General features: G+C 50.0%; 1 protein-coding gene across 7 annotated transcripts in view; it reads left to right on the forward strand.

Moving 5' to 3' along the window:
- Positions 1–24,438, forward strand: part of Lpin1 (lipin 1) — a 64,117-nt gene that overhangs the window by 26,013 nt on the left and 13,666 nt on the right. For 2 of the 7 annotated variants that reach the window (XM_040730734.1, XM_040730737.1), the window contains exons 5-16: positions 1,755–1,880; positions 4,939–5,046; positions 7,366–7,495; positions 7,580–7,886; positions 8,689–8,782; positions 9,562–9,752; positions 10,820–10,913; positions 12,092–12,161; positions 13,736–13,813; positions 13,967–14,059; positions 18,511–18,590; positions 23,786–23,912. In XM_040730734.1, the coding sequence (XP_040586668.1) occupies positions 1,755–1,880; positions 4,939–5,046; positions 7,366–7,495; positions 7,580–7,886; positions 8,689–8,782; positions 9,562–9,752; positions 10,820–10,913; positions 12,092–12,161; positions 13,736–13,813; positions 13,967–14,059; positions 18,511–18,590; positions 23,786–23,912 (1,498 nt within the window). The remainder of the gene's footprint in view (positions 1–1,754; positions 1,881–4,938; positions 5,047–7,365; positions 7,496–7,579; positions 7,887–8,688; positions 8,783–9,561; positions 9,753–10,819; positions 10,914–12,091; positions 12,162–13,735; positions 13,814–13,966; positions 14,060–18,510; positions 18,591–23,785; positions 23,913–24,438) is intronic. The other 5 variants (XM_040730733.1, XM_040730735.1, XM_021235862.2 and 2 more) reach the window with 5 other exon arrangements.

Genomic DNA, 24,438 nt, shown 5'->3' on the forward strand with positions numbered 1-24,438 from the left:
AACAGTTTTTTACTTTTTGAGACAGGGTTATACAAGGCTGAAGATGACCGTGAACTTCTGATCCTGCTGCCTCTACCTCCCAAATGCTGGCATCATAGACATAGGCCACCACACCCAAATTTTGTGGTGCTGTGATTTAGGGTTCTGTGCATGCTAGGCAAACAACCCATGGAGCCGCACCCCTAGTCCTCGGGAAAAAATATGTATATATTTTTCTGCCTTATACTAGAACTTGGCTGGCATCATTGTCTTCCCTAACTGTTACCTCTCACCTTCTGTGGGTACTGGGACTATTTGTTATGGGCTGGCTATAATGTCGTTTCCTCTGGGGCTTTCAATTCCAGATCCTGGCCACAGGCACTTCCAACAGCATTAGAAATACAGAACAATGTCTTCTGTAGGTGTGGGCTTGTGAGCCCTGTGTTGTAATGTCTGCACTCCAGTCTGAGGTTAGGGAGTTCTACAGCTGTGTTCAGTTCAAAGACACATGTAAAGAGAAACCTTTTCTTTGAGAGAAGCCTTCCTGCCAGCCTGGTTCTAGAGCCGCATCAGTCCCAAATAAACACACAGGAGGCTATATTCATTATGAAGCTGTTGGCCTTGTTTGTTTCTTACTGGCTAGCTCTGACTTAAGTATTTACCCCATAATTGTTAATCTAAGTATTTCTCTTACCGGAGAATAGTTCCGGGCTTCCTACCCCATGGTTCTCTTATACAGAGAAACTCTCTGTGTTTCTCCTTCCCAGAATCCTCCTGGACTCCTAGTCCCACCTATCTAGATTCCTATTGGCCCAACAGTGCTTTATTGACGTAAGACTTCCCCAACAGACACACATGATCGATGTCATTTATTTATCTGGCTAGACTTGGGACGTGTTCTGTGCGGATTTATTTATTTGAGTGGCAGTCCCCCTGTACATGGCAATGTTCTGAAACACCTGGATCCAGTTCTGGTTGACGTTCCACTCAGGCTTTGGTGAGGGGTCGTGTGAAAGGTGACAACGAGATGCTGTAGATGTGGTAGCCAAGTGTGGTAGTGTATATCGGGAAGCCCAGAACTGGGGAGACTGAGGCAGGAGGATCACCAGCCTGTGTGACTTAGTGAGACCCTATCTCTAAGGATGCAAAATAGGCAGTAGGCCAGTTAGCTCAGTGGTAGAGTGCTTGCCTACCATGTATGAGTCCTTGGTTCTATCCACAGACACACAGACACACAGACACATAGACACACAGACAACACACACACATACACACACACACACACACACACAGAGAATGCTACAACGGCATACACACGCAGTTGAAGTATAGTAGCACACATGGGTAAAGATGCTACGGAAGTCCACAAGCACTTTTGAGGATGCTATGGTGGCACCCGCATACACACACAAGGGGATGCTACCAGAAGTACACACGCCTGAGGATGCTACAGTAGTACTCACATGTGTTTTGAGGGTGCTGCAGTGGCACACACACATGCTTGCGGATCAGTGGACCTTCATGGGTGTGCTCATCGTGGTCATGCTCTGGTGAAGTCATTGTAAGTTTACAACCCACCCAAGGCAGATGTACCCAACACACATTTATATATGCTGACATTTCACCTTTTCCATTGCCGTCTTCAGTTTCTAGGATGTACCTGAGAGTAACAGAGGTCATGTTAATTAATGAAGCCCTTAGAGGTAATCAAGAAGAAACTTGGCTTTATTTTGAGTCTGTCCTGGGTAATTTTTTTCTTTTTTTTATCTCTCCAGAACCCTTCCTAATGATGCACCACCATTCCAGGACGATATTCCTAAGGAAAGCCTCCCCTCAATTTCACCGCACCCCCAGTCAGCATCATACCCCAATTCAGACAGAGAATGGTCCCCCAGCCCCAGGTAAGTTGCTTATGCGTGCTGGAGGTTGCCTTTTCTGGTCCAGACCATTTAGAAGTCACATGACTAAGAAAATAGTGAAATAGAAATTAAAGCCATTAGCATCAGAAAACCTTCGGTGTGTGAGCAAAGCTCAGACTGGCACTGAACCTGCAGTCCCCATCTACAGACATGTTGCAAGGTTCTCTGGGGAAGGCATAACAGGAGGCGGAAAAAACCTGCCAAGTTACCCAATGCCATTGGCAGCGGGAGAGGGCAGCATGAGCAACCTGACCTGGATCCTTAGCCTTGAAGTGAAGGTCAAATGTGGCGACATTGCTCCAGGGGGGCCTCTGACTTAAATAAAGGACTGTAAAGGGGATGCTGGCCTGCAGCTAATCCACACTGCTGGATTCAGGACCGCACGCTTCCTGGAAATGTCCTTTCCACTTGTCCTGGAGTGCACTCGTAAACCCGAGAGGCGAGCTGAGCTGCATGGAGCACAAGTGACTTTCCCGAAGACTCCAGACACTCTCAGAGCCATGCCACCTATGCCTTTGAGATCACGAGGGCCCAGAGCTGAGGAGGGACATGGGGCTAAATCCTGTGTTCTCCACAGGACAGGCTCACCCCATCCCAGGGTGGCAGGCAAGTCCTGGGCATGGCGATGGTCTGTGGCCTCTGTGGGGCCACGGCAGGTAGGACAGGTTGATAACTGGCTCAGGGTGCTGGGGAATGTGGAGATAGCGAGAAAGAGGCTGCAGACGCAGTGACTCTGGCATCCTCGGGGTGTCCCACCTGATGCTGGAGCTTTGCCTGTCATTTAGAATGAAAGTGCTCCCACCCTGGGACTGTGGCGCGGGCTACCAGCCCGGTCGGAGCACACCCCTGTTGGCCCCAGTTTGCTCAGCTGTCATCTTAAGAACGAGGCAACAGCCGTCAGCACTGTGGGCTGAAGCATAGTGTGTCCCATGCCTGATTCCAGCTCGGGCTGACAGGAAATGTTGGTCTACCAAGGGATGGGGGCCGCCTGCTTAGAGATCGGCCCTTCCATCAGGTACCTGATTCTTGGCCACATGTATGTAGTTTAAACATTTTCTGCTAGACATCTTGTTTTAATTTCTTTTCCTGTTGCTGTCATAAAATACCCTGACTAAAGAAATTTAGGGGAAAAACAGTTTATTTTGGTTCACAGTTCAAGGGTCCAGTCTGTCACGGCAGGGAGGTCAAGGCAGAGCTTGAGGAAGTTGGTCCCATGGCGCCCACCATCCGAAAGCAGAGAGAGATGAGTGCATGCCATCACTCAGCCCCCTTTCTCCATAGAGTCCAGTATCCCACAGGGAATGGTGCCACCCACAGTGGGTAGATCTTCCTATCTCAGTTGATCAAATCAAAATAATCCTCCACAGTCACGTCCAGGAGCCAATCCCCCAGGTCTTTATAGATCCTGCTAAGCCAGCAGTTAACACTTAACCACCACATGTGCTTACAAGATTTTTTTTTAATTGGTATAATTGGGGTTGGAGAGATGGCTCAGAGGTGAAGACCGCTTCTTGCACTTCCAGAGGATCTGAGTTTGATTCCCAGAACACATTCTGGGTGCCTCACAACTGCCCATAACTCCTGTTTCAGGCATCCCATGCCGTCTTCTGGTCTCCATGGATACCTATACATACATGGCACACACACACACACACAAATAAAAATGAAATTAACCTTTATAAAAACATGAAAATAACTTCAAAGGTACATTTCTTTTTTTAAAATTTATTTTATGTGCATTGGTATTTTACTTGCATGTATGTCTGTGTGAGGGTGTCAGATCTTGGAGTTATAGACAGTTGTGAGCTGCCATGTGGGTGCTGGGAATTGTACCTGGGTCCTCTGGAAGAGCAGTCGGAGCTCTTAACTGCTGAGACATCTCTCTGGCCCCCAAAGGTACATTTTATATTTTGCAGAATAGTCCATTTGAAAACATTAATGAAGTATTTCTAGCTGGGCAGTGCTGACACACAAGTCCCAGCACTCAGGAGGCCGAGGCAGGCGGATCTCTGTGAGTTCCAGGCCAGGCTGGTCTGCAGAGTGAGCTCCAGGACAGCCAGGACTACACAGAGAAACCCTGTCCCAGTAAACAAAACAAAACAAAGGAACCGCAAACAAACAAAGGGAAAGCATTAGGGAGATATTTATAATAAGTCTCTAAGGGCAGTGACTCCCTCTTCGTCTCCAGCGTCACCTGGCTCACTGTGCAGGACAGGGCACCCTAAGGTGCCTGGAACCTCATGTGTTCTTGTCCTGGCTCAGGGGAGACGACCCCTATGAAGAGAAAACAGTGACTTAGGAAGGGAACAATGCAGAAACTGCATTCATTAACCCGAAGAATGTGAAATAAATGTTTTAAAACAGCACAGACAATGTCTGTCTGTCTTGTTTGCTTCGTGAGTCAGGGTACTGATAACCTCACATTGTGTGACTGCTGTCAAATGGATTACACATTAGGTTAAGTAGATACTTATGTCCACACCAGAATGATGTGTTTTTATTAAGGAGACGACAGACAGAACCCATGTTCGTGGCTTTACATCGTGTAGTTTGATTCAGCGCCCAGCGCGTCAGTCAGACATGGGCCATCTTGTCTTGGCTGACGAAGGGCACAGGATGGAAGGGGAAGCCAGATGGGTCTTTTGGCGCCTTCCCGACCTTGTGGACCTGAAAGTTGATGCTGAAGGCCGGGGAAGCAGCTCAAGTTAGTGGGGTGCTTGCTTAGCACATGTTAGGTCCTGGCTTTGCCCCCCATCCCAGGGTAAAACCAGGCGCAGTGGTTCATGCCTGCACCCACCCTCCACAGAGGTTCGTGGTCAGGCCAGCCCGAGGAACAGGAGACTCTGTTTCAAAAGAAAGTTCATGTTGCTGTCCTCCTGATCTCAACATAGACTCTCCTTTTGCTGATTAACAGCCTAGTGATTTCATTTCTTAGAATTGTTGGTGGTGAGGGCAGCTGAAGCGGAGATAGGCAATTGCATTGAACTGACCTGTGTTTTTTTTTTTTCTCTTTTTGTTGCGAATCTTTCGGTGCCTCCAGCAGCCTGGCAGATTGCCAGAGGACCCCCCCTCACCTTGCAGTAGTGGACGAGGGAGTTCTTTCTAGCTCTTGCCCTCCGCAGTCTTCCCACTTGCATGCTTCGGAAAGGTAGACCAGTTCTTATGGAAGCTGTGCTCTAACCTCTAAGCCTTACCGTAACACAGTGACTTGTGAACAACTTATTAACAGATGATACGAAATAGAAATTTTGATTTAACCCTTAAAGTAAATTTTACTCACTAACTAACTGACTTGTGAAAAAATATGTACCTCCTTCCACTGTAAGCTGTAAGTGATTCGACTTGTCTATTTTATTTTAAAGATTATTTACTTTCATGGGTATGAATGCGTGCCTGCATGTATGTATGTTCATGTACCACATGCATGTAGTGCCCCCTCAGGCCAGAAGAGGGTGATGGGTCCCTGGAACTAGAGTCGCAAAGGATTGTGAGCTGCCTTGTGGGTGCTGGGAATTCCAGTTGTATCCTCTGGAAGAACAGCATGTGCTCTTTACCTCTGAGTCCTGATTTGGCTTGTTTAAAATCCCTCCAGTGGTCTCTCCTATCTTGCTGCCCGACTCCCTGGGTGGCCTTGAAAACCAGGACAAGGAACTTGAGACTGAGGTACAGTCTTTCCTGTGGAGGGTCATTTGACAGACAAGTCTACAAGCTATTTTTAGAAGGCCACTTTAGTAGATAAGTCAAGCCACTTACTATAAATATTTAAACAGCCTATTAGGCTGTCTACATAATGGATTCGACACTCTTCCCAGCATTTCTGGACAGGGACTTAGAAGAAAGGTGTAGGTCGGGCCTTTGTGGACATCCTCGTCTACTTTTAAAACTTAATTATCAGAATAAGCATTGAATAATTTCTATCTGGGAAACATAACTTTTACAGTTTCATTTGATTTAAAATTTAATTTCACATTTAATTGTATTTACTGATCCCACCCCCCCCCAACAACAACAACAAAAAGCCCTTTGGATTTTGTTTGTTTTGAAACAGGATCTCACTACTGTAGCCCTGGCTGGCCTAGAACTTGCTATGTAGACAAGGATGGCTTGGAATTCAAAGAGATTTGCCTGTTTCTGCCTCTTAAGTGCTGGGGTTAAAGATGTGTACTACCATGCCTACCTCCTTTTCCCCACTGTGGCTTTGAAGTATATTTTTAAGAGAGAGAGAGAGAGAGAGAGAGAGAGTGTGTGTGTGTGTGTGTGTATATTGTAGGGTTCCATTGTAGAATTTCTCCTGGTCTGATGTACCTGGAACCTCCTCCCCGCAGACAGGGCTAGAACATGCTGGTTTCCCTATGACAGTATGCTTTGGTTGAGAAAGTCAGTGGTCATCACACATCAAGGGAAAGGGGGTTCTTTACATCCCTGTGAAAAGAGGGCCTAAGAGCCCATAGGCTGGGTTCGTGGAAGTGTCAGGGCCGGGTTAGCAATGTAGAGAACCTACAAGTTACTCGTGGCCACGGTGTCGGATGCCCTACCAAGGCATCTCTGCTAGTGCCAACAGGAAACGCCATCTTGAGTTGGAGACAGAACTTAGATAAGTGAGCCTTGGTGCGGTGGGGGTGGGGGTGGGGGTGGGGTGCAGACGCAGATAGGGTCTGTGGCGAAGTCTGTGAGAGAACTGCCGTGTTCCTCTGGAGGAAGTGGTGTGGGAACATCAGAGAAAGGAAGCTCCGAGGCCACTTCTTCCTACCTCTTGGCGTGGTGTCTGAGAAAGTGGACCTAAGTTGATTCTTTCAGCCCATTAATTTGGCTGAATAGACGTAGGACTAGGTTCAAGAGTTAGACGTAAGAGTGTGCGGTGTGGAAGTGCGGCTGTCATTTAGAAGCTGGCCTGAGGCTGAGCGGCGTGGTGGGTGACACAAAGCCTTTTCATGTGACCCAGCATAATGAAGTTGGCACGCAAGATGTTTTCCCTGTGCTCAAAGCCTGTGTTTGAACCTGGGGCGCAGCGCCAGCTGGCCAGGACCCTTCTGCACCCACCCGAAAGAAAGCTGAGATGCTTGCTAGCAAAATGGGATCACAGGGGGAAACCAGATGTGGTGCAGGACAGCAGTTTGTACCCAAGAGCCTCTCCCCTGCTTTCCCGCTCTCTGCCTCTCTGATTTTTCCTCCTCCTCCTCCTCTTCCTCCTCCAAGTCTCCTCCTTCTTTTGTTAGTTCTCTGAGAGTGTCAAGTTCTGATTCTATCCCCATGCCCCCCCTCCACCAAATTATATATAGCTCCTTCCTTTTTCTTAATGCCCTTCAATTTGGACATGGTGCACACTGACCTCTGGTGGCCAAGGGTGGGGTTGTCAGAAGGGAACCGCAGCAGAGAGAAATTTTCTGAGTTGCTAGAACCATGACTCTGGGACAAAAACAAAGGGTTTTCTTTTCTCACTCAAATGATGGGTTTGTGTTTTCTTAAGTCCTGCAGGCTCCCGTCCCTCAACACCCAAGAGTGATTCTGAGTTGGTCAGTAAGTCTTCGGACAGGTCGACACCAAAGAGTAACCTGGAAATGCTCTGGCTCTGGGGTGAATTGCCGCAGGCTGCAAAGGTAAAAGCCTTTAAACTCAGTTCTGTGGCACACTGAGAATGTCTGAGTCAGCTGCAACACTCGTCTGTTTCTCCTTCCTTCCAGGCATCTTCCCCACACAAAATGAAGGACTCCAGCCCGTTAGGGAGCCGGAAGATCCCTGATAAAATTCACTTTCAGGCCATTCATAGTGAGTCTTCAGACACTTTCAGTGACCAGTCACCAACCCTGGCCCAGGGGCTGCTGGTGAACCAGAGCAAGGCCCAGACAGAGATGCAGTTTGTGAACGAGGAGGACCTCGAGGCCTTAGGAGCCGCAGCCCCACCTCTACCCGCGGCTGAAGAGCTCAAGCCCCCGGCTGCCAGCACAGCACAGACGACAAGCAAGACGGATTCCCCTTCCAGGAAGAAAGGTATGGCCCTCCCAGCTTATTCCCAGACACGCAGCCCACACTGGAGGCCCTGCAGCTTCACCAGAGGTTTCAAATAAATCAGCAAAGACCCCCACCCATGACAAGTGTTGTGTCGAGTCGTTAATCTGTGCTCTTCTGCAGAGTGAGGAGCTTGAGTGTCCCTTGTGGAGTGTGGGGCCAGACACGGTTAGCGTTGTTGGAGGTCTTTCTGTGTTTCCCTGGATCATGCCAGTGACAGTGGAGCTTGATGAGCTCACCATCCATACTGACTGAGCTCCACCCTGGTTAGCCAGGTAGCCTGGTGCAACACCCTGGGTCTGTATGAACCAGTCACACAGTTCAGTAGCGAGTGGAGAGGGAGTCTATGGGCATGGTGTGCGGGGACCCATCATGCACCTGTAGGGATGCTGTGCCCTGGAGGGTCAGCAGGGAGGTATTCAGGAAAGGCTTTGTCATCCACAACTAATAATTGCGGTGATCATGGCAACAGCTTCAGTGTGGAGGCCTTGGAACCCCACAACTAATAATTATGGTACTCATGGCAGCAGCTTCAGTGTGGAGGGCTTGGAACTTGTCAGGCCCCCTGTGGATGAGGGTTGAGGCTTAGGGCTTGATTCCGGCTGGGCCAGGAGGAAGGAGCAGCAGTTCTGCAGTGATGGGCTTGCTGGCTTCTCGGGCTCTGGATCTTGGGCCGGGGGCAGCTTTGGGAACCCGGGAGCAGATCTGCGCTTTGGGCTCTCATGTTGTTCCTGGAGATGGAAACTCATCAGTTAGTCTCTGACATGCTCATGTACTCTTTCAGATAAACGGAGTCGACACCTCGGAGCCGATGGCGTCTACCTGGATGATCTCACAGACATGGACCCTGAAGTGGCAGCCCTGTACTTCCCAAAGAAGTAACAGTTGTTCTTATTCCCAAGACTACTTTTTGATTTTCGAGATAGGGACTCACTATGTAGTCTAGGGTGTCCTTGAACTTGTGGAGGTCCTCCTGCCTCAGTGTCTTGATTGCTGGGAGTGCAGGGTTAGGCCATCACATCTGGTCCTGATACTGTTTTCTATTGAGGAGCCCAGCTTACCTTGACTGATCAGTGGGGGATCAGGGACACCAAAGGCTCACATTTAGCCTGGGCACAGCCTTGGCTCTGTGTGCTGTGTAAGTCCCTGTGTGTGTGTGTGTGTGTGTGTGTGTGTGTGTGTGTGCTGTGTAAGAGTCCGTGTGTGTGTGTGTGTTGGGGGATGTGGGCTCAAGGGTATCTCAATGGTATCTGAGCCTGGGTTGCAGTGACCAGTGGCCCACGATCCAAGTGAGAGAGACCTTTGTATGGTCTTCCCTTTGTATGGTATTCACACTCAGGCCTTGGGGGAACCCAGCTTTAGCTCCCTTGGGATATAGGGTGGGCCAGTGTCAGTGGATAACAGTGGCCTCCCTGGCACATGCTGTCTCTGGGGTTTTCTTCATATGTGTTTGGAGTGTTGCAGAAAACTGTGACAGGCCCTCCAGAAGTCGGTCATTTGACTTTGCCATCTGTACGATGTTTTGATGGCACAGCTGCCCCGAGGTGACAGTGGTTGCTTCTCTGAGGTGGTGCAGCTTTCGGGGGGTCATTTGATTGAATAGCTGGAGAGAGAACGGTGGGGTGCTCAGAACAGTTTCTCTATCCCCTCCTTTCAGTGGTGATCCTGCTGGGCTCTCCAAACAAGCCTGCGACATCGGAGCCAGGTCAGCCAACCAGTCCCCACAGTCAGTGGGCAGTTCGGGCATTGACAGCGGTGTGGAGAGCACCTCGGATGGCCTGAGGGACCTACCATCCATAGCCATCTCCCTCTGCGGTGGCCTCAGTGACCACAGAGACATCACCAAAGGTACTAGGCTGTACGGGACAGCACCCTCTAGTGGCTGCTGGTCAGAAGGTCCCGGAGCTGAGGCTCTTGCTTGTGTTGATGTGGGTGCAAGGGCCTTCAGGCAGCACGAAGGCTGTTGGGGGCATTTACTCTCAGAGGTGATCATGGAGCACAATTGGTTGTCCCTGTGCCCAGGGCCAGCCCTGAAGAATGTTCATGGTGAGCCTGCAGGTGTGGGGGTGGCGTGGCACAGGTTAGGCCCATCAGTCCTTCAGAGTGTTGGGAGTGTGTGTGAAGTCTCTGGGGACAGAAGGGAGGTTGAGTTAGTTTGCGGAATTCTGGAACTTTTCCCCACGGGATTCTAGAGGCTGCCGTGCTGGTAGGCCTTATGCATACCATCTGCCATACTGGTAAGTGACGGCTGAATACCTTGTGGCAGGTCCATGGCGAGTCGTGCATGAGATCCCTAGCTGGTGCAACAGCAGCTGTTGGCTGTTGGATTCCTTTTTTTAAAAATAAGATTTATTTATTTATGTATATGGATACTTTGTCTGCATATACATCTGCATGCCAGAATAAGGTACCAGACAGTTGTGAGCTGACACGTGGGTTCTGGGAATTGAACTCAGGACCTTTGGAAGAGCAGTAAGTGCCCTTAACCACTGAGCCATCTCTCCAGCCCTGGCTGTTGAATTCTTGAACCAGACCTATTTTCCCTCCACCCCCCTCTCTTCCCCCACCACCGTTTTCTCTGTGTTTCTAGCAGGGGGTGGTGATGCTCTCAGTGACCACACTACTTCCTCTTCCTGCTGCAGTGACCCCTGGGAAGTCTCTCCTAGGCTTTGGCGACTTCTTATGCACAGACTGGGTCCTTTTATTCTGGCCTGGGTGCCACCAGCCCTTCCTAGAAACTATCTTTTCACATGTGCATTCATGGGATCTGTAGGGTTCCCTGATGAACTGCAATTCAGAAACTCTCAGGAAAATGCGTGGGAACGAGCAAGCTGAAAACTGGCCTGTTTCTTTAAAAAAACCAAAAACACCCTGTGACTCTCTCTCCCTTGTCCTACTGCTGCCACCCGCCACAGATGCGTTTTTGGAACAAGCCGTGTCGTATCAGCAGTTCGCTGACAACCCCGCCATCATCGATGACCCCAATCTAGTGGTCAAGATCGGTAATAAGTAAGTTCCTGCTGGCAGTCCTTTTGGAGTGGGATGGTACTGTTTGTGTCAAGCCTTAATGAAGTCTTGTTAAACTTAATTATTGCCCTTCATTTATTTGTAAAATTCTATGTCGCCGTGCAGCTGCTGGACTGAGATAATTGAGAGTATTGTGGAGTGTGTATGTGTGTGTGTTCAGCGTAAGTATATATGTGGTATACATGGTGCGTTTGCATGCATACATGTATGCATGTGGAGGCCAGAGACCCACATTTTCTCTGATCACTCTACCCTTCTTTTGGTTTTGTTTTGCTTTTTGAGGCAGGATCTCGCTATGTAGCCCTGGCTGTCCTGGAACTATGTAGACCATGTTGACTTCAAACTCACTGAGACCCACCTGTCTCAGCCTGTCTAGTGGATGGGATTAAAGGTGTTTGTTTCCCACAGTGCCCTGTCTTCCACCTTACTTTTTGAGACAGGGTGTCCCACTGAACTGGAATTTGCTGGTTTGGCTTAGCTGGTAGACAGGCAAGTCCTAGGAATCCTCCTGTCTCCACCTCCCAGCACTGGACTCATAGGTCTGTGCCACAGGGCTGGCTTTTCAGTGTGGGCGCTGGGGATCTGAAAGGACTATGACAGGCTGGCTCCCACTGAGCTGGCTCCCCAGCCCCACTTTGTGGATGCTAATATGTGCCTGGACCAGACCATGAAACTGACCATGTCAGGCATGGTGCTCGGACTATGGGACTCGGACCTCAGGGTGCAGTTTCCCTGCAGCGTGGAGGCACCGCCATATGAGCTCAGTCTGGGCTGTGCAGTGGACTCTGAAGACTGTTGTAGACGTTCCTCACTGAGAGGACATTGCAGGTGTTTTATGTATTGACTTAGGAGGTTACAGAGTCTGTCTCCTTTCCATGAAGTTCAGCAGGACATGGCTTGGAGCAGGGACCACCCAGGGGACTTGACTGCTATCCACGTGGTCACTAGCTGCTTGTGGCATGTTCACCCTCATGCCTTGTCTTCCTCTGACCCTTCGCCTTTGTCATGGCCGTGAGGTGCACAGGAGAAAGGGAGAGACTGTGTAGACAGGATTGATATGGAGGCCTGGGAAGGGAGCAATCCCACTGGGTTTGTTAAGGGTTCCAGCCTTTCTGTGACACTCACCTCACTCTCCTGACACCATCTCTTCTTCTTGTTAGGTATTACAACTGGACAACAGCAGCTCCTCTGCTCTTGGCAATGCAGGCCTTCCAGAAACCTTTGCCAAAGGTGAGCGCTAACACGATTAAGAAAATGAGCCCAGGTGGGGCGGGTTAACGGGAGAGTCATTGCTCACAGTTTGATCTTTTCTAAACTGGGTCTTGGCAGAGCCGTGAGATAGATAATCATGGATGGCGTAGTCCAAGTGTGTTTTGTCCCTGGAACTGAGCCCACCTCCCCTGAAAGGCTTCCTGCACAAGTGGCAGCCTGCTTCTGGACCACAGTTAGGAGGGAGGCAGGTGCCTGACCTCCAGGGTCCAAAAGAGTTGAGAATCACCTCAGGATTGCCCCGGTGCCCCATGTTAGGTGGTCTTCTTCTTGATGGTTGGTGCTGGTTGTTCCATTCATCTATACATTTGGGCGAATTTCTTCATCTGGACTTAAGATTTTCTGTTTCAGAGATGTGTTTGCTCCTGAGCCAGCACTGAACTTTTTTAGATTGATGTAGATTTAACCCGCTGCAGAACTGGCACCTGCTTAACCCTGATCCCGTTGGAGGGTCTTCTTTGCTGTTTTTGTTTGTTGATTCTTTAGAAGGACCTTAGACCCCATCTGGGGCTTACTTGTAGATGGATTTGGTGGGGGAGGAGGAGGAGGAGGAGGAGGAGGAGGAGGAGGAGGAGGAGGAGGAGGAGGAGGAGGAGAGTAGACAGTTGGCTTGTGGATGGATTTGGTGAGGAGGAGGATGAGGAGGAGGAGGAGGAGGAGGGTAGACAGTTGGCTTGTGGATGGATTTGGTGAGGAGGAGGAGGAGGAGGAGGAGGAGGAGGGTAGACAGTTGGCTTGTGGATGGATTTGGTGAGGAGGAGGAGGAGGAGGAGGAGGAGGGTAGACAGTTGGCTTGTGGATGGATTTGGTGAGGAGGAGGAGGAGGAGGAGGAGGAGGGTAGACAGTTGGCTGTGGATTGTGCTGTCCCTGAACATCGTGCATAAGGTTTGCCTTTTAGTGGACTCGGTCGTCTTCTGTGTGAGCTGAGGATCTTTTAAATATTAATTGTGTACTTGAGGCTAAACCTGTGAATCATTTGTCTATTACTTGTTCCTGTTAGGTTGAAAGACTAAGTCATTCTTCACTAGCTGAGGTAATAGCTATTTATAATCAATCGATCTACATGGAGGATGGAAAATCAGATAACATTTGCCTGGGCCCCAACTAGGCTTAAGACAGACGTTGTTCTTTGGAAATGTTTATAAAATTATTATTTCATATTTAGTATTCCCCATCAAACTTTGATGTATTCAAGGCGTCCATATGAATTTTATTTTTAACCCTTGATTTTTTTAAATCTATCTGCTAAAGTTTAGTCGGTTAAGCTTTGAAAACTTACATTGACTAAAAAAACAAAGCCATGTATTTTGACTTTGTTTACAGCTGTTGGACCCTGTACCATAGCCATCATTTTTTCTTTTCCTGTTTCATTTTGTAATCATCATATTAAGGTTAATAACATCATAAAGTTATATATTTTAGTTTGAAAACTTAGATCTACTAACCACTAATGATTTCTAATGCTTTTTTTTCCTGTTGTTGTTGTGTTGTATTTTGTTTGTTTGTTCGTTGGTTCTTTTCCCATCTTCTTAAGTCTTCCTGCCTCAGTTACCTTCACGTGATTTTGGATGCCATTAGGTTTTGCCTTTCTAAAATTTTCAGTCCACCCACAGTATGTTGCGTTACGTTTTATTTGTTTTTTTATTTTTCTGTCTCCTCCTTTGATTTGTAACTACGTTTTCTTTTGTATTGAGTGTGCTAAGTTGATCCTTTTTTTTTTTTTTTTTTTGGTTCCATTATTTATGTTACCATCCATTTAAAACAGGCCACTGTGGAATCCATCATGAGAGATAAGATGCCCAAAAAGGGAGGAAGATGGTGGTTTTCCTGGAGGGGAAGAAATGCCACAATCAAAGAGGTAAGCAGGGAGCGTGGGGTGGTGCTTGCACTGGGTGTGCTTTGGTGCAGGGAGCGTGGGGTGGTGCTTGCACTGAGTGTGCTTTGGTGCAGGGAGCGTGGGGTGGTGCTTGCACTGAGTGTGCTTTGGTGCAGGGAGCGTGGGGTGGTGCTTGCACTGAGTGTGCTCTGGTGCAGGGAGCGTGGGGTGGCGCTTGCACTGGGTGTGCTTTGGTGCAGGGAGCGTGGGGCGGCGGTTGCACTGAGTGTGCTTTGGTTTTGTGTAGTCAGGTTTGCTTCCACCGGCTTGTGTGAGTGAGCGCCATAATAATGAGCTGGCCCTACAGAAAGGGGACAGGGCAGAAGGTGGCCAAGAAGGAGGAGGGGCTGGCAGAGCCTGGCGCTGCCACCCTGTGGTTTGCAGACCCAGGCCGTCGAGCTGTTTTTCCCTCTCTGGACTTCCTGTATCAGTAAAAAGATGTAGTAGCTATGAGTCTTGTTGCTGGCACAGAGTACCTGACAGCTTCAGGGAGGCGGAGATGTGGCTCACAGTTAGAGAGTGTGGCCCATGACGGGAGACATGTGGAGGCAGAGGGAGCGCGAACCAGCCCGGCACGTTCTGTCCACAGAAGGCCGAGGGGTAAAGGCTGGCGGTACTCAGCTGGCCTTCTCCCCTGTAGTCATCCAGGGCCTCAGCCCACGGGGATGACGCTGCCCACATTTAGGGTGGGTCTTGCACGATTGAAGAACCTGGCCCAGGTCTTGTTGACAATATTATCCATCACAGAAGGGTTTCAGCATAGCTTACGGTTTTAAAACACGTTATGTTGGTGAGGACAACAGGGAGTCGGCCATGGCTGTTGACTAAGCCTCTTTAGCCACATCTCGGAAGGCTCAGGTCTCATGCATGAAAATTTGTGGGTGATCTCCTAAAGCCCCTCATTGTCGGGCCTTGCTCCACCTCTCAGTCCCTGTCCTGGTCACTTTCCCTGCTTGGCCTTCTGCTCAGCGCCCACCCTCCAGGCTTTTCTCAAACCCTCTCCTAACGACCCCTCCCCTGGCCAGTCCCTCAGCGCATCTTAGGTCCCTCTTTTTGACTTTTACCTCTTGGTTCTCCCTGACCCCCATCCCATTTCTTATTTCCAAACCAGACAAACCAGGTGGTTGTTTGGACGCCATACCAGTTTATCACTCAGCCAGAGAAACAGAAGCTTCTAGGCATCGTGTCAGAGTCGTTCTCGGCCACACTTGGGGTCTCCCTTTGTTGAAGTAGTGTGTAGGGAAGGACTCCACTGTCCCTCTGTGGCTGGACGTGGCCCTTATTCAGACTCCCTCCATGGAGGCCAGCGAGGCCGCAGATTGAGTGTTGTTCCAATTTGAAGGTTTCCTCTTAGCTCCTCTCCTGCCAGTCCAGACTGTCTTCCTCTCTCCCAGGTTGCCTTCAGGCTGTGTATGGAGTCCATTGTTGCCCTCTTTCTCGTTCTCTGTATTGTAGTTGGACTGGCCTGTTTAAGCTGGATGCTAATTTATGTTGCCCCTTGCTTAAAACATTTTACGTTATTGGTGTGTGTGTGTGTGTGTGTGTGAGAGAGAGAGAGAGAGAGAGAGAGAGAGAGAGAGAGAGAGAGAGAGAGAGAGAGAGAGAGAGAGAGGGAGAGGGAGAGGGAGAGGGAGAGGGAGAGGGAGAGGGAGAGAGAGAGAGAGAGAGAGAGGAGAGAGAGAGAGACCAGGGGAGGGCTTTGGGTGTCTTGCTCTGTTACTGTTCTCCTTATTCCCTTGAGACCATGTTCCCACTGAACCTGGAACTAGGCTGGCAACCAACAAACTCCGGTTAGCCTCCTGCCTCCCCTGCCTCGGTTCTGGAGTTAGGGGCATGCATAGCCGGGGCCAGCTTTTACATAGGTGCTGAGAACTGACTTGGATCCTCATGCTTGTGAAGCAAGGGCACTGAGCCTTGTCTTCAGCCCCTGCTCGACCTCTTTAGCGGCTTCCCAGGGTTCCTACAGTGATGGTGGAGGTCCTTGGCATCCTACAGTGCCTGTGTGTTCTAACTCTGACTTCCCTTGCTAGTCCTGTCTTCTCTCGTTCTATATGTTAGCATGATTGATTAAAACCGAATCTACCCAGGGCCTTTGCACACGCTCTTCCTGCCATCTGGTGCTCCCAGGACCGCTTTGATCCCCTTCACTTAATTAACCAGCAGCCCAACTCCTCCTTTTATGCCAGATCAACCTGGTCTGCTATCCTGCTCGCCAGGGCCATGGCTGTTTCCTCATGCATTTTGTCAGGATTTACAATTGTACACTCATTAGTGAGATTATTTGGTTAACATTGCTTACCTTCTCCACATCCTAAGCTCCATGAAGATAGAAACCATTTATAGCTTTGTTTCCTGTGGAGCTGGTGTAGGGATGCGGTGCATATTTATTGAGTGACTGCTTCTGGAGGTAGTAAGAAAACCAGAAGGCTATATAGACACTCCCAGAAGCATCACTGGGCTCATCTGAGTCTGTGAGGTCAAAGGGAGAAGGTGCCTTGAAGTGCTGTGCGCAGATCGAATTGTTCTTTGACGTGCTGCTAATGTGTCTGTGTATTGCCACCTGCTGCATTGTCTTCAAGGGTCTGAGAGAGTCAGGGCGAACACGGATGCTATCCTGCTTTAGATGTACAACACAAGGGGCTTTCTAGTGTATTTACCAGAGGACAGAATGTTCTAGAACTCCAGGCAGAATTGTATTTCAAAGACTTCTTATTTGTAGGGTATCTACATTTAGGGGAATGCCAGTGCGAAGGAAGGGGTGTTTATGAAATTAAATATGTCTCTAAAGAATGGAAATAGAGTTATTCATGTAGATCTTCATTTCTTAATTAGCCAAGTGAAAAGTTGTTAACTGTGGTAGCCAAGTCACATGGTTAAATCATTCAATTGGTAATATTTGAATGGTTATGCCAGCTGCTTTTGTACTTATAAAAACAAACAACAGTTGAACCTTATGGTACAGGCCTTTAACCCCAGTACTCAGGAGTCAGAGGCAGGTGGATCTTTATGAGTTCAAGGCTAGCCAAGGCTACACAGTGAGACCCTGCCTCAAAAACAAAACAAAACACACAAACCCCACACACAATCAGAAACAAACAAACAAGTCCCCCACAGCAAACAAAAAAACCTGATCAAGTAAAGATGGGCATGCATTGTGAGCCTGTAACTTTAGCACTCAGGAGGCAGAGACAGAATTGCCACGAGTTGAAGGCCAGCCAGGACTTACATAGCAAGACCCTGCATCTAACCAACCAACCAACTGAAGGAATATTTCACACTAAGTTTCAGTCTCATACTTTAAGATATTCACTGCTATGTTGGTTTATGTTCACCCTCTGTGAGACAGACTCTGTATCGAGCCCCCGCTTACTTTGAACTAGCAGCTACCCCCCTCTCTCAACTTCCCCAAAGCTGAGATGATAGGCATGAGCTGCCATGCCTAACCTGACTTGCTTGCTCTATTTGAATATGGCACTGGAGGTCATTAACCTGTCTCTTGACCAAAGGACACACGCAAAGTGATTCACGTCCCCTTCACCCTTGACATAGTCTCTGGCCTCTTCTGACTCAGTGGTAGTCTGCTGGTTTATCCTGCTCCCTCTCTCCCTCCCTCCCTCCCTCCCTCTCTCCCTCCCTCCCTCCCTCCCTCCCTCCCTCCCTCCCTCCTCCCTCCCTCCCTCCCTCCCTCCCTCCTTCTCTGCTTTTCCACTCCCCCCTCCTTCCCTGTCTATGGCCTCCCTCCCTCCCTCTCTCCCTCCTTCTCTCCCCTCCCCTCCCCTCCCCTCTCCTCTCCTCCACTCCCTCCCCTCCCCTCCCTGCCACGTGTCTGGATTTCTGGTTTATGGATCAGTAGCTAGTGTTATCAGCACCCCTATTCCTGTTTGAGAGGTGAGGTTTCCCAAGTGAGAGAGAGCAGTGGGCCTGGGCTCAGGGTTCCCTTAGACACACCAGGCTCTCTCCAAGATGTTCCAGAAGCATTTCCCGTTAGGATTATGTAGCATTGGAAGAGAGAAATGCTTTCTCATTTTCCCTGAGAAAAATATGGTGTGCAAATATTTTTGAACATTTCTATTGGCAATTAGAAGAAAATATTGTGGAAACCCTCAGGAATTCAGGCAGCCCCCGTTAACGCCACGTGCCTCTGTGACAGTGATGATGACGTTTGGTCGGGTGCCAGGAACACTTAGGGATAACTAACAGACTCATTTCTGTCAAAAATGCTTCTCAGCTTAATCTTACGATATTTCTAGGCAAGGAAGTAATGGGGACCTGCCAAAACAGACACCCTCCAGAGCCTCCTGGGTGGGGGTCCTTATCCTGGGTGTGTGTGCCTTTGCTGCCTTGCCCTGGGCCTCGGAGAGTCCCGTGGTGGGACCCAAGCTTTTGGGAGCCCCCTTCCTCCTTCTCTGATGGCGTTTTTTCCTTTCCCCTAGGAGAGCAAGCCTGAGCAGTGCCTGCCAGGGAAGGGCCACAATACGGGAGAGCAGCCTGCACAGCTTGGCCTGGCCACCAGGTACGGGAGTGGGGTGTCCCTCTGGCAATGATGCCACCCCTTTCTTGGGCAGAATTAGGGTCATGTGCATGCCCCCTGGACACTGACGAGGTCAGCCTGTGGTTCACGTCTTAGGCCTCGGCTCCCGCTGGCTCTGGAGTCACTAGGTGACTGAGACCAGGAGCGGCTTATTGGATGGTCTTTCTTGTTTCTCTTGTATATGCAGCCTCTCTCTCAGACAGTTGAGGTTCAAGGTAAATGTGAGTCTCCAGGGAGCTACTTAGCCAACATGTCTCTCATGGTCCTGGCATATATATGTGTGTGTGTGTGTGTGTGTGTCTGTCTGTCTGTGTGGGGGTATACTCATACTGTACTTGTCTGAGAGTGCATGTGTGGAGGTCAGAGGTCAATACCGGACCCTTTCTGAGCTGAGGAGCGCTTCCCTGTGTGCTGGCTCATTTACAGGGGACGCTGGCTCAGGTTTCATGTGCCCTGGCTCCCAGCCACAGCTCTGCACTTTAAAGGATGCCTTCAGAGACGTGGTCTCTCAGGGAACTCAGGGCTCACTGTTTCTGCTAGGCTGCCTGGCCATTGAGATCTTGGGATCTACCTGTCTGGACACCCCCTACCCCAGCAGTCGGATTACAGATGTGAGCTGCTGCACCTGATTTTTAGGTGGGCGCTGGAGACCCCCACTCGATTCCTCATGCCCGCATAGCAAAGGCCCTTTACCCGCTGAGCCATCTCCTGGTTAGCTTTTGACACCGGAGTCGGCATTACTTGGTCTGTCTTCAGGTCCGTCTCTACATGGACTTGAGGGTGCCTTGGCCCTGCGGGTGATGTCATTGGTCCATGATGCTGATGCTGGAACCGAGATTGACATGGGACAGTCTGTGCCAGTGTCACACTGACAATGCCAGCTCCTCACCTTTGCAGTCTTCCTGTTGCTATGGAACCTGAGACTGCATTTCTCACTCAGCAGCTAGAATATGTGGACAGAGCCACTGTGGGTCCCACCCACATCTTCCTCATATTAGTCCCTGGAGGCCAAAGCCAGGCCAGTTACAGCTGGGGCACGTCGAGAACGTTGAGTTCTACCTGAGCTGATGAAGGATTCCCTGCGTGCTGGTTCATTTACAGGGGACACTGGCTTAGGCTTCATGTCCTCCAGATCCTGGCCACAGCTCTGTACCTTAGACTGTAATATTTCTAGAATTCTCTGTTGGAAGTAGAAATGTGTGCCATTGGCAAGGGAGAGTCTGCTTTGTAGAAGCCTGGTTGGGAGTGGGACAAGGGGTGACGTCTGGGAAATACGATGGTTCTGCACAGATGGGCTGTTTCTCAGCTGGGATGTTCTTGAAGCAGGAGGCTTCCTGTTCTCGCTGCTGGTGCCCAGGTGGAGGCGCTTTCTCCTGGCTCCGCTGTTCTGTGCCCTCCTGTGCCCATGCCTGGAGGGGACGAGATGCCCAACAGTGTGAGCCCCAGCACTGTCTTCCTGGCCTTCTGGTCAAGAGTTCTGTCTCTCTGCAGTGGTGGGGCAGGGGCGGTGGAGCAGGGGTGATGAGGGAGGAGTGATGAGGGAGGGGTGGTGGAGCAGGGGGTGATGAGGGAGGGGTGATGAGGGAGGGGTGATGAGGGAGGGGTGGTGGAGCAGGGGTGGTGGAGCAGGGGTGATGTCAGATCCCCTCTCTGGGGTCTGTGACTCATTAAGGCGCCTCTCTGCATCAGCATCTATGAAGCAGGATGACAGACACCCTGGCATCTCCTTTCTCCTTCTACGATGAGTGCTCACAGTGACCCTGTGACAAGGTGACCAGAATGCACAAGCCCCCAGCCCAGACCACAGTTACCAGAAGGACATGTGATCATCTGGGCATTTTAAACTATTTTAAGACCTGCGACAGGGGCCAAGTGCTGGGTGTCTTCTAAATGTACAGGCCAGGCTAGACCTGGAAGAGATGGGAGCCTGAGGCTACTACAGAGCGTGGGCTGTGACACGTTGGCAGAGGGGCAGGACACCAAGGACATGGTGCCTGCTGTTGTTCTTAGCTTTCCTTCTTTCCGTTTCTGGCTGTGCAGGAACTCAGGGACACAGGGGTGGGCTGGGACAGCAGACACTGAGGAGCCCTCCTGGGCCAAGCTCCGCTCTGGGAGTTTATGTGTGCTCTGACGGGTCTCCTTCCCTCCTGCACTGCGTGGTACCCGTCCTCTTACAGAAAGGCAGCCCCACTCTGCCCCGTCCTAACTTACAGTTGTCAGACCTGGAAAGCTGTAAATTGACTCTGAAACATGGGGAAGTTCTCTCGAGGAATGGAAATGTCTTCATTTGTGGCAGCACCCTTGACTTCCAGTCTTACCAGAGTCACCTCAATGCCCTAAAAAAAAATTGGCATCCGCATGTTTTCTTAGTTGACAGACTTGATTGACAGAACAGTCCCCAAAGTCCCATAATTGAGCAAATAGCTTGTCACCATACAAATAATTAAAATGCTATTAGGAAAATGGGTGCCGTGACAAGCGCTAGCTTAACCACTCACAGTTCCTCGTCGGAACACAGATTTTCAAACGACTTGGGGCCCTGTTGTTGCCGTTTGCGGTCCCTATGGAGCAAGCAATATCTAATGAACCACTGCAGGAGTGGTGGGGCCTCTGCCTAGGAGCATCCTCCTTCCACTCAGGGTGGTGAGGTCGGGAAGGTGGCAGCCTCCAATGGCTGTCCACGTGCCCATCGGAGAGCTGCCGGCAGCCAACTGCACAACGACGCCCATTTTCGTTTTTTGAGTCTGTGTTTCTCTTCCTGGGTTCCTTCAACATAGCATGCCGCATGAGTTCAGTGGGCCGTTCTCCTCCTAAGCGGCAGATGGAAATCACAGCTACCCCCACTTACTCGCTCGAGTGTGTGTGTCTCGCTCATCCCCTCTGGCAGAGGCACACATCAATCTGTTGTTACTAAGAGCCGCGGGAACGTTGTGATCTCACTTTGCTCTACTCTGCTTGGAGCAGGAAGGGCCTCCAGCCGCGTCCTGCTTGATGAGAGGGCCTTAGTCTGGAGCACTGGTCACGTGGCTCAGGCTCCAGGACTGGGTTCGCTCCATCTGGAAACCTCTAGTCGGTGAAGGAGGATGAGTGCTCCTGTGGGATCTGCAGATGTTGGAGCAGGAAGGGACTTTGGTTAAGCATTATGGGAGAGCTGACTGAGGCACAGAGAGGAGTCCTCTGGTATCACAGCGTGGGACTTAGATGTCTGTCTCATTCTCCCCACAGTTTGTCGCCACACCCTGAGCTTTGGGAGGTGGCAGTGTGCTCCTACCTCTTGCCCACAGAATGCATAGACCAATGTCCTGTTCTTCTAGTGGCTCCTACAGGCAGGGACTAGGAGGCAGGGTAAGACTCAGGCCCGCAGTCTAAAGTACCTCACAGAAGGCCAGTCAGTAAATTAGAAGGAAGGAAGCAGGCTGAAAGGCAGGGATATTTAATTCATCGTCAGTAGTGCAGTCTGCATTTCCTTGAGCTGGCAACCTTGGGTTTTCAGATCATGGCTGCTGTCTTCACTGCGACTCCCACAGAGCTCAGGTCTGCCTTAGATAACCAGAATTCCAGCCTGTACATAACCTGTCTCCTTTGACATGGTCATTGATCCCAGAACTTACTCAAAGCTTTGTGACTGCCAAGGGTGCCCTCCAGCTCTGGTGGCAAAACCCAAAGAGAGCAGGGATGACTGGGCTATATTGTCTCCTTTTGTCAATATCCGGCTCCACAGAGAGCCAGGGCTCCACACAGAAGTGGGGGTGCTGTGTGAGTGTTCCCCATGATGACTCCTGGGTCCCAGTCAGCATCAGGGTATGCAGATCACTTCTTGAATGAGTACCCATGGTGGGAAAGCTTGTATGTGAGGCTATCTGGGTGACTGTAAGGCAGGCCAGAGGAAATGGAGCCAGGAACAGGCTGAGAGGATGCTGGAAGGAGAGGGGAGCACTCCCTGAGGTAAGGAAGACGGAGATCTGCGTGCCGGTTGCCTTTATAAAGGGATACGAAAGTTGGTTGGTTTATTTATTTTTGTCAACTTGATACAAACCCAGGCATGCCTGGGAAGAGGGAATCTTAAAACTGAAAAAATGCCTCCCTAAGATGGCCTATAGACAAGCCTGTAAGGTATTGCCTTATTTAATGATTGATGCGGCAGTGCCGTTTATTCCTGGGAAGGTGGCCCTGGGTTGTTGCATAAGAAAGTAGGCTGAAGAGTAAGCCAAGAGGGGCAGGCTGGTAAGCAGCATTCCTCTAAGAGCCTTGGGCTGCTGGCTCCAGTTTCTTGTCTCGAGTTCCCGCCCTGACTTCCGTCGGTGATGGAGTGTGACCAGACAGTGGTAACCCTTTCCTCCCCAAGTTGCCTTTGGTCTGGTGTTTTATCCCAGCAACAGAAAGACCATTAGGGGCGTGCCTGCTTTGGAGGCACTGGGCCTTTTCCATTCCGTCCAAGCCTGTTATTAAGTACTTTTGCAGAGTGCCAAGACTTGGGGAGGGAGAACAAACATTATTAGTTTGGAGGATGAAGCCCCAGAATTGAGCTCAGGGAGCAACTAATTTACTGACTGGCCTTCTGTGAGGTACTAAAGACTGCGGGCCTGAGTCTTACCCTGCCTCCTACTCCCTGCCGGTAGGAGCCACTAGAAGAACTGGGACATTGGTCTGTGCATTCTGTGGGTAAGAGGTAGTGTCTTGGCTCATAGCGACTTCCAGGAGTCTTGGGGGCGGCAGATGTTAGGTCCAGGGAGTATCCTAATTGTTTGGAATTGGCTCCGTGGAATTGATGAAACTGGATTGCAGACAACTGGTGGCATTTGGACTGTAGACATTTGGACTTGTAGGGCTTGGCCCACAGCCTCCAGTGGAAAGAGAAAAGAGGCAGACGAGTGTGTGTGTCTGTAGCTCTCTGGGCCAGAATGGGTGTAGCCCTACTCATCATGAATGGAATCACACTAGTTAAAAGTGAGTGATGAGAGTTGGTAAATGGGGGAGTGAATGAGGAGAGGTAGCCCCTCCCCCTCCACAGTAAAGCCATGTATGAATGGGGATATAGGAGAATTCATTGATAAACCTAAAACCATATGGCAAATGACCACCCAGGAGACCTGATTGACGGAGTCATTGATTCGGGCCTAATGCATTTTTAATGGTTGCCCAGATGCGTTTCCTAATTGCATCACCATGTGTTCCAGAATAAAGCATGAGTCATCCTCCAGTGATGAAGAACATGCAGCTTCCAAGCCATCGAGCTCAAGCCACCTCTCCCTCTTGTCGACCGTCAGCTACAAAAAGACCCTGCGGCTCACGTCGGAGCAGTTGGTGAGTCCTGTGCTTTTGGTACAGCTGCATTTCTAGTCCTCAGGTCGAGGACACATAGAGCTGTCGGCCTTTCTTGAAGTTTTGAGAGTTCTTTCTACTATTTTGCTCACGCAGACCTTCCTCTAGTGCCTTTCCTATGCCAGCATGCCTGCTGGTGGCATCACACCCTCACCTCGGTTCCCCGTGTCTCCAAACTGACCTTGCATCTGTTCACATGGACCTGCTACATGACTGTGCACTCTTGAGTTTCTTTTTTTCTGACCTAGGTGGAGCAGGCAGCTTTGCCTGAGCCCGTTTATCCTCATTACCAGTGGTCGAGAGTCTTTGGAACTCTCCCGAGTGTTTTTGCTTTGATATGCTTGTTAACTCAAATGCATCTATACAATTGGTGGAGATCAAGCAGTGTGGTGGGGTTTAGAGAATTTTAGGAAGCAAAGGAGCCCCCCTCCCGTGAGTATATGTATTGTGTGTGTATTGTGTATGTGTGGCTAATATTAATGAGGCCTTTCCAACCCCAGACTTACTT

The sequence above is a fragment of the Mesocricetus auratus genome, unplaced genomic scaffold (genome assembly GCF_017639785.1).
Source record: "Mesocricetus auratus isolate SY011 unplaced genomic scaffold, BCM_Maur_2.0 Super-Scaffold_100024, whole genome shotgun sequence".
Taxonomy (NCBI): Eukaryota; Metazoa; Chordata; class Mammalia; order Rodentia; family Cricetidae; genus Mesocricetus; species Mesocricetus auratus.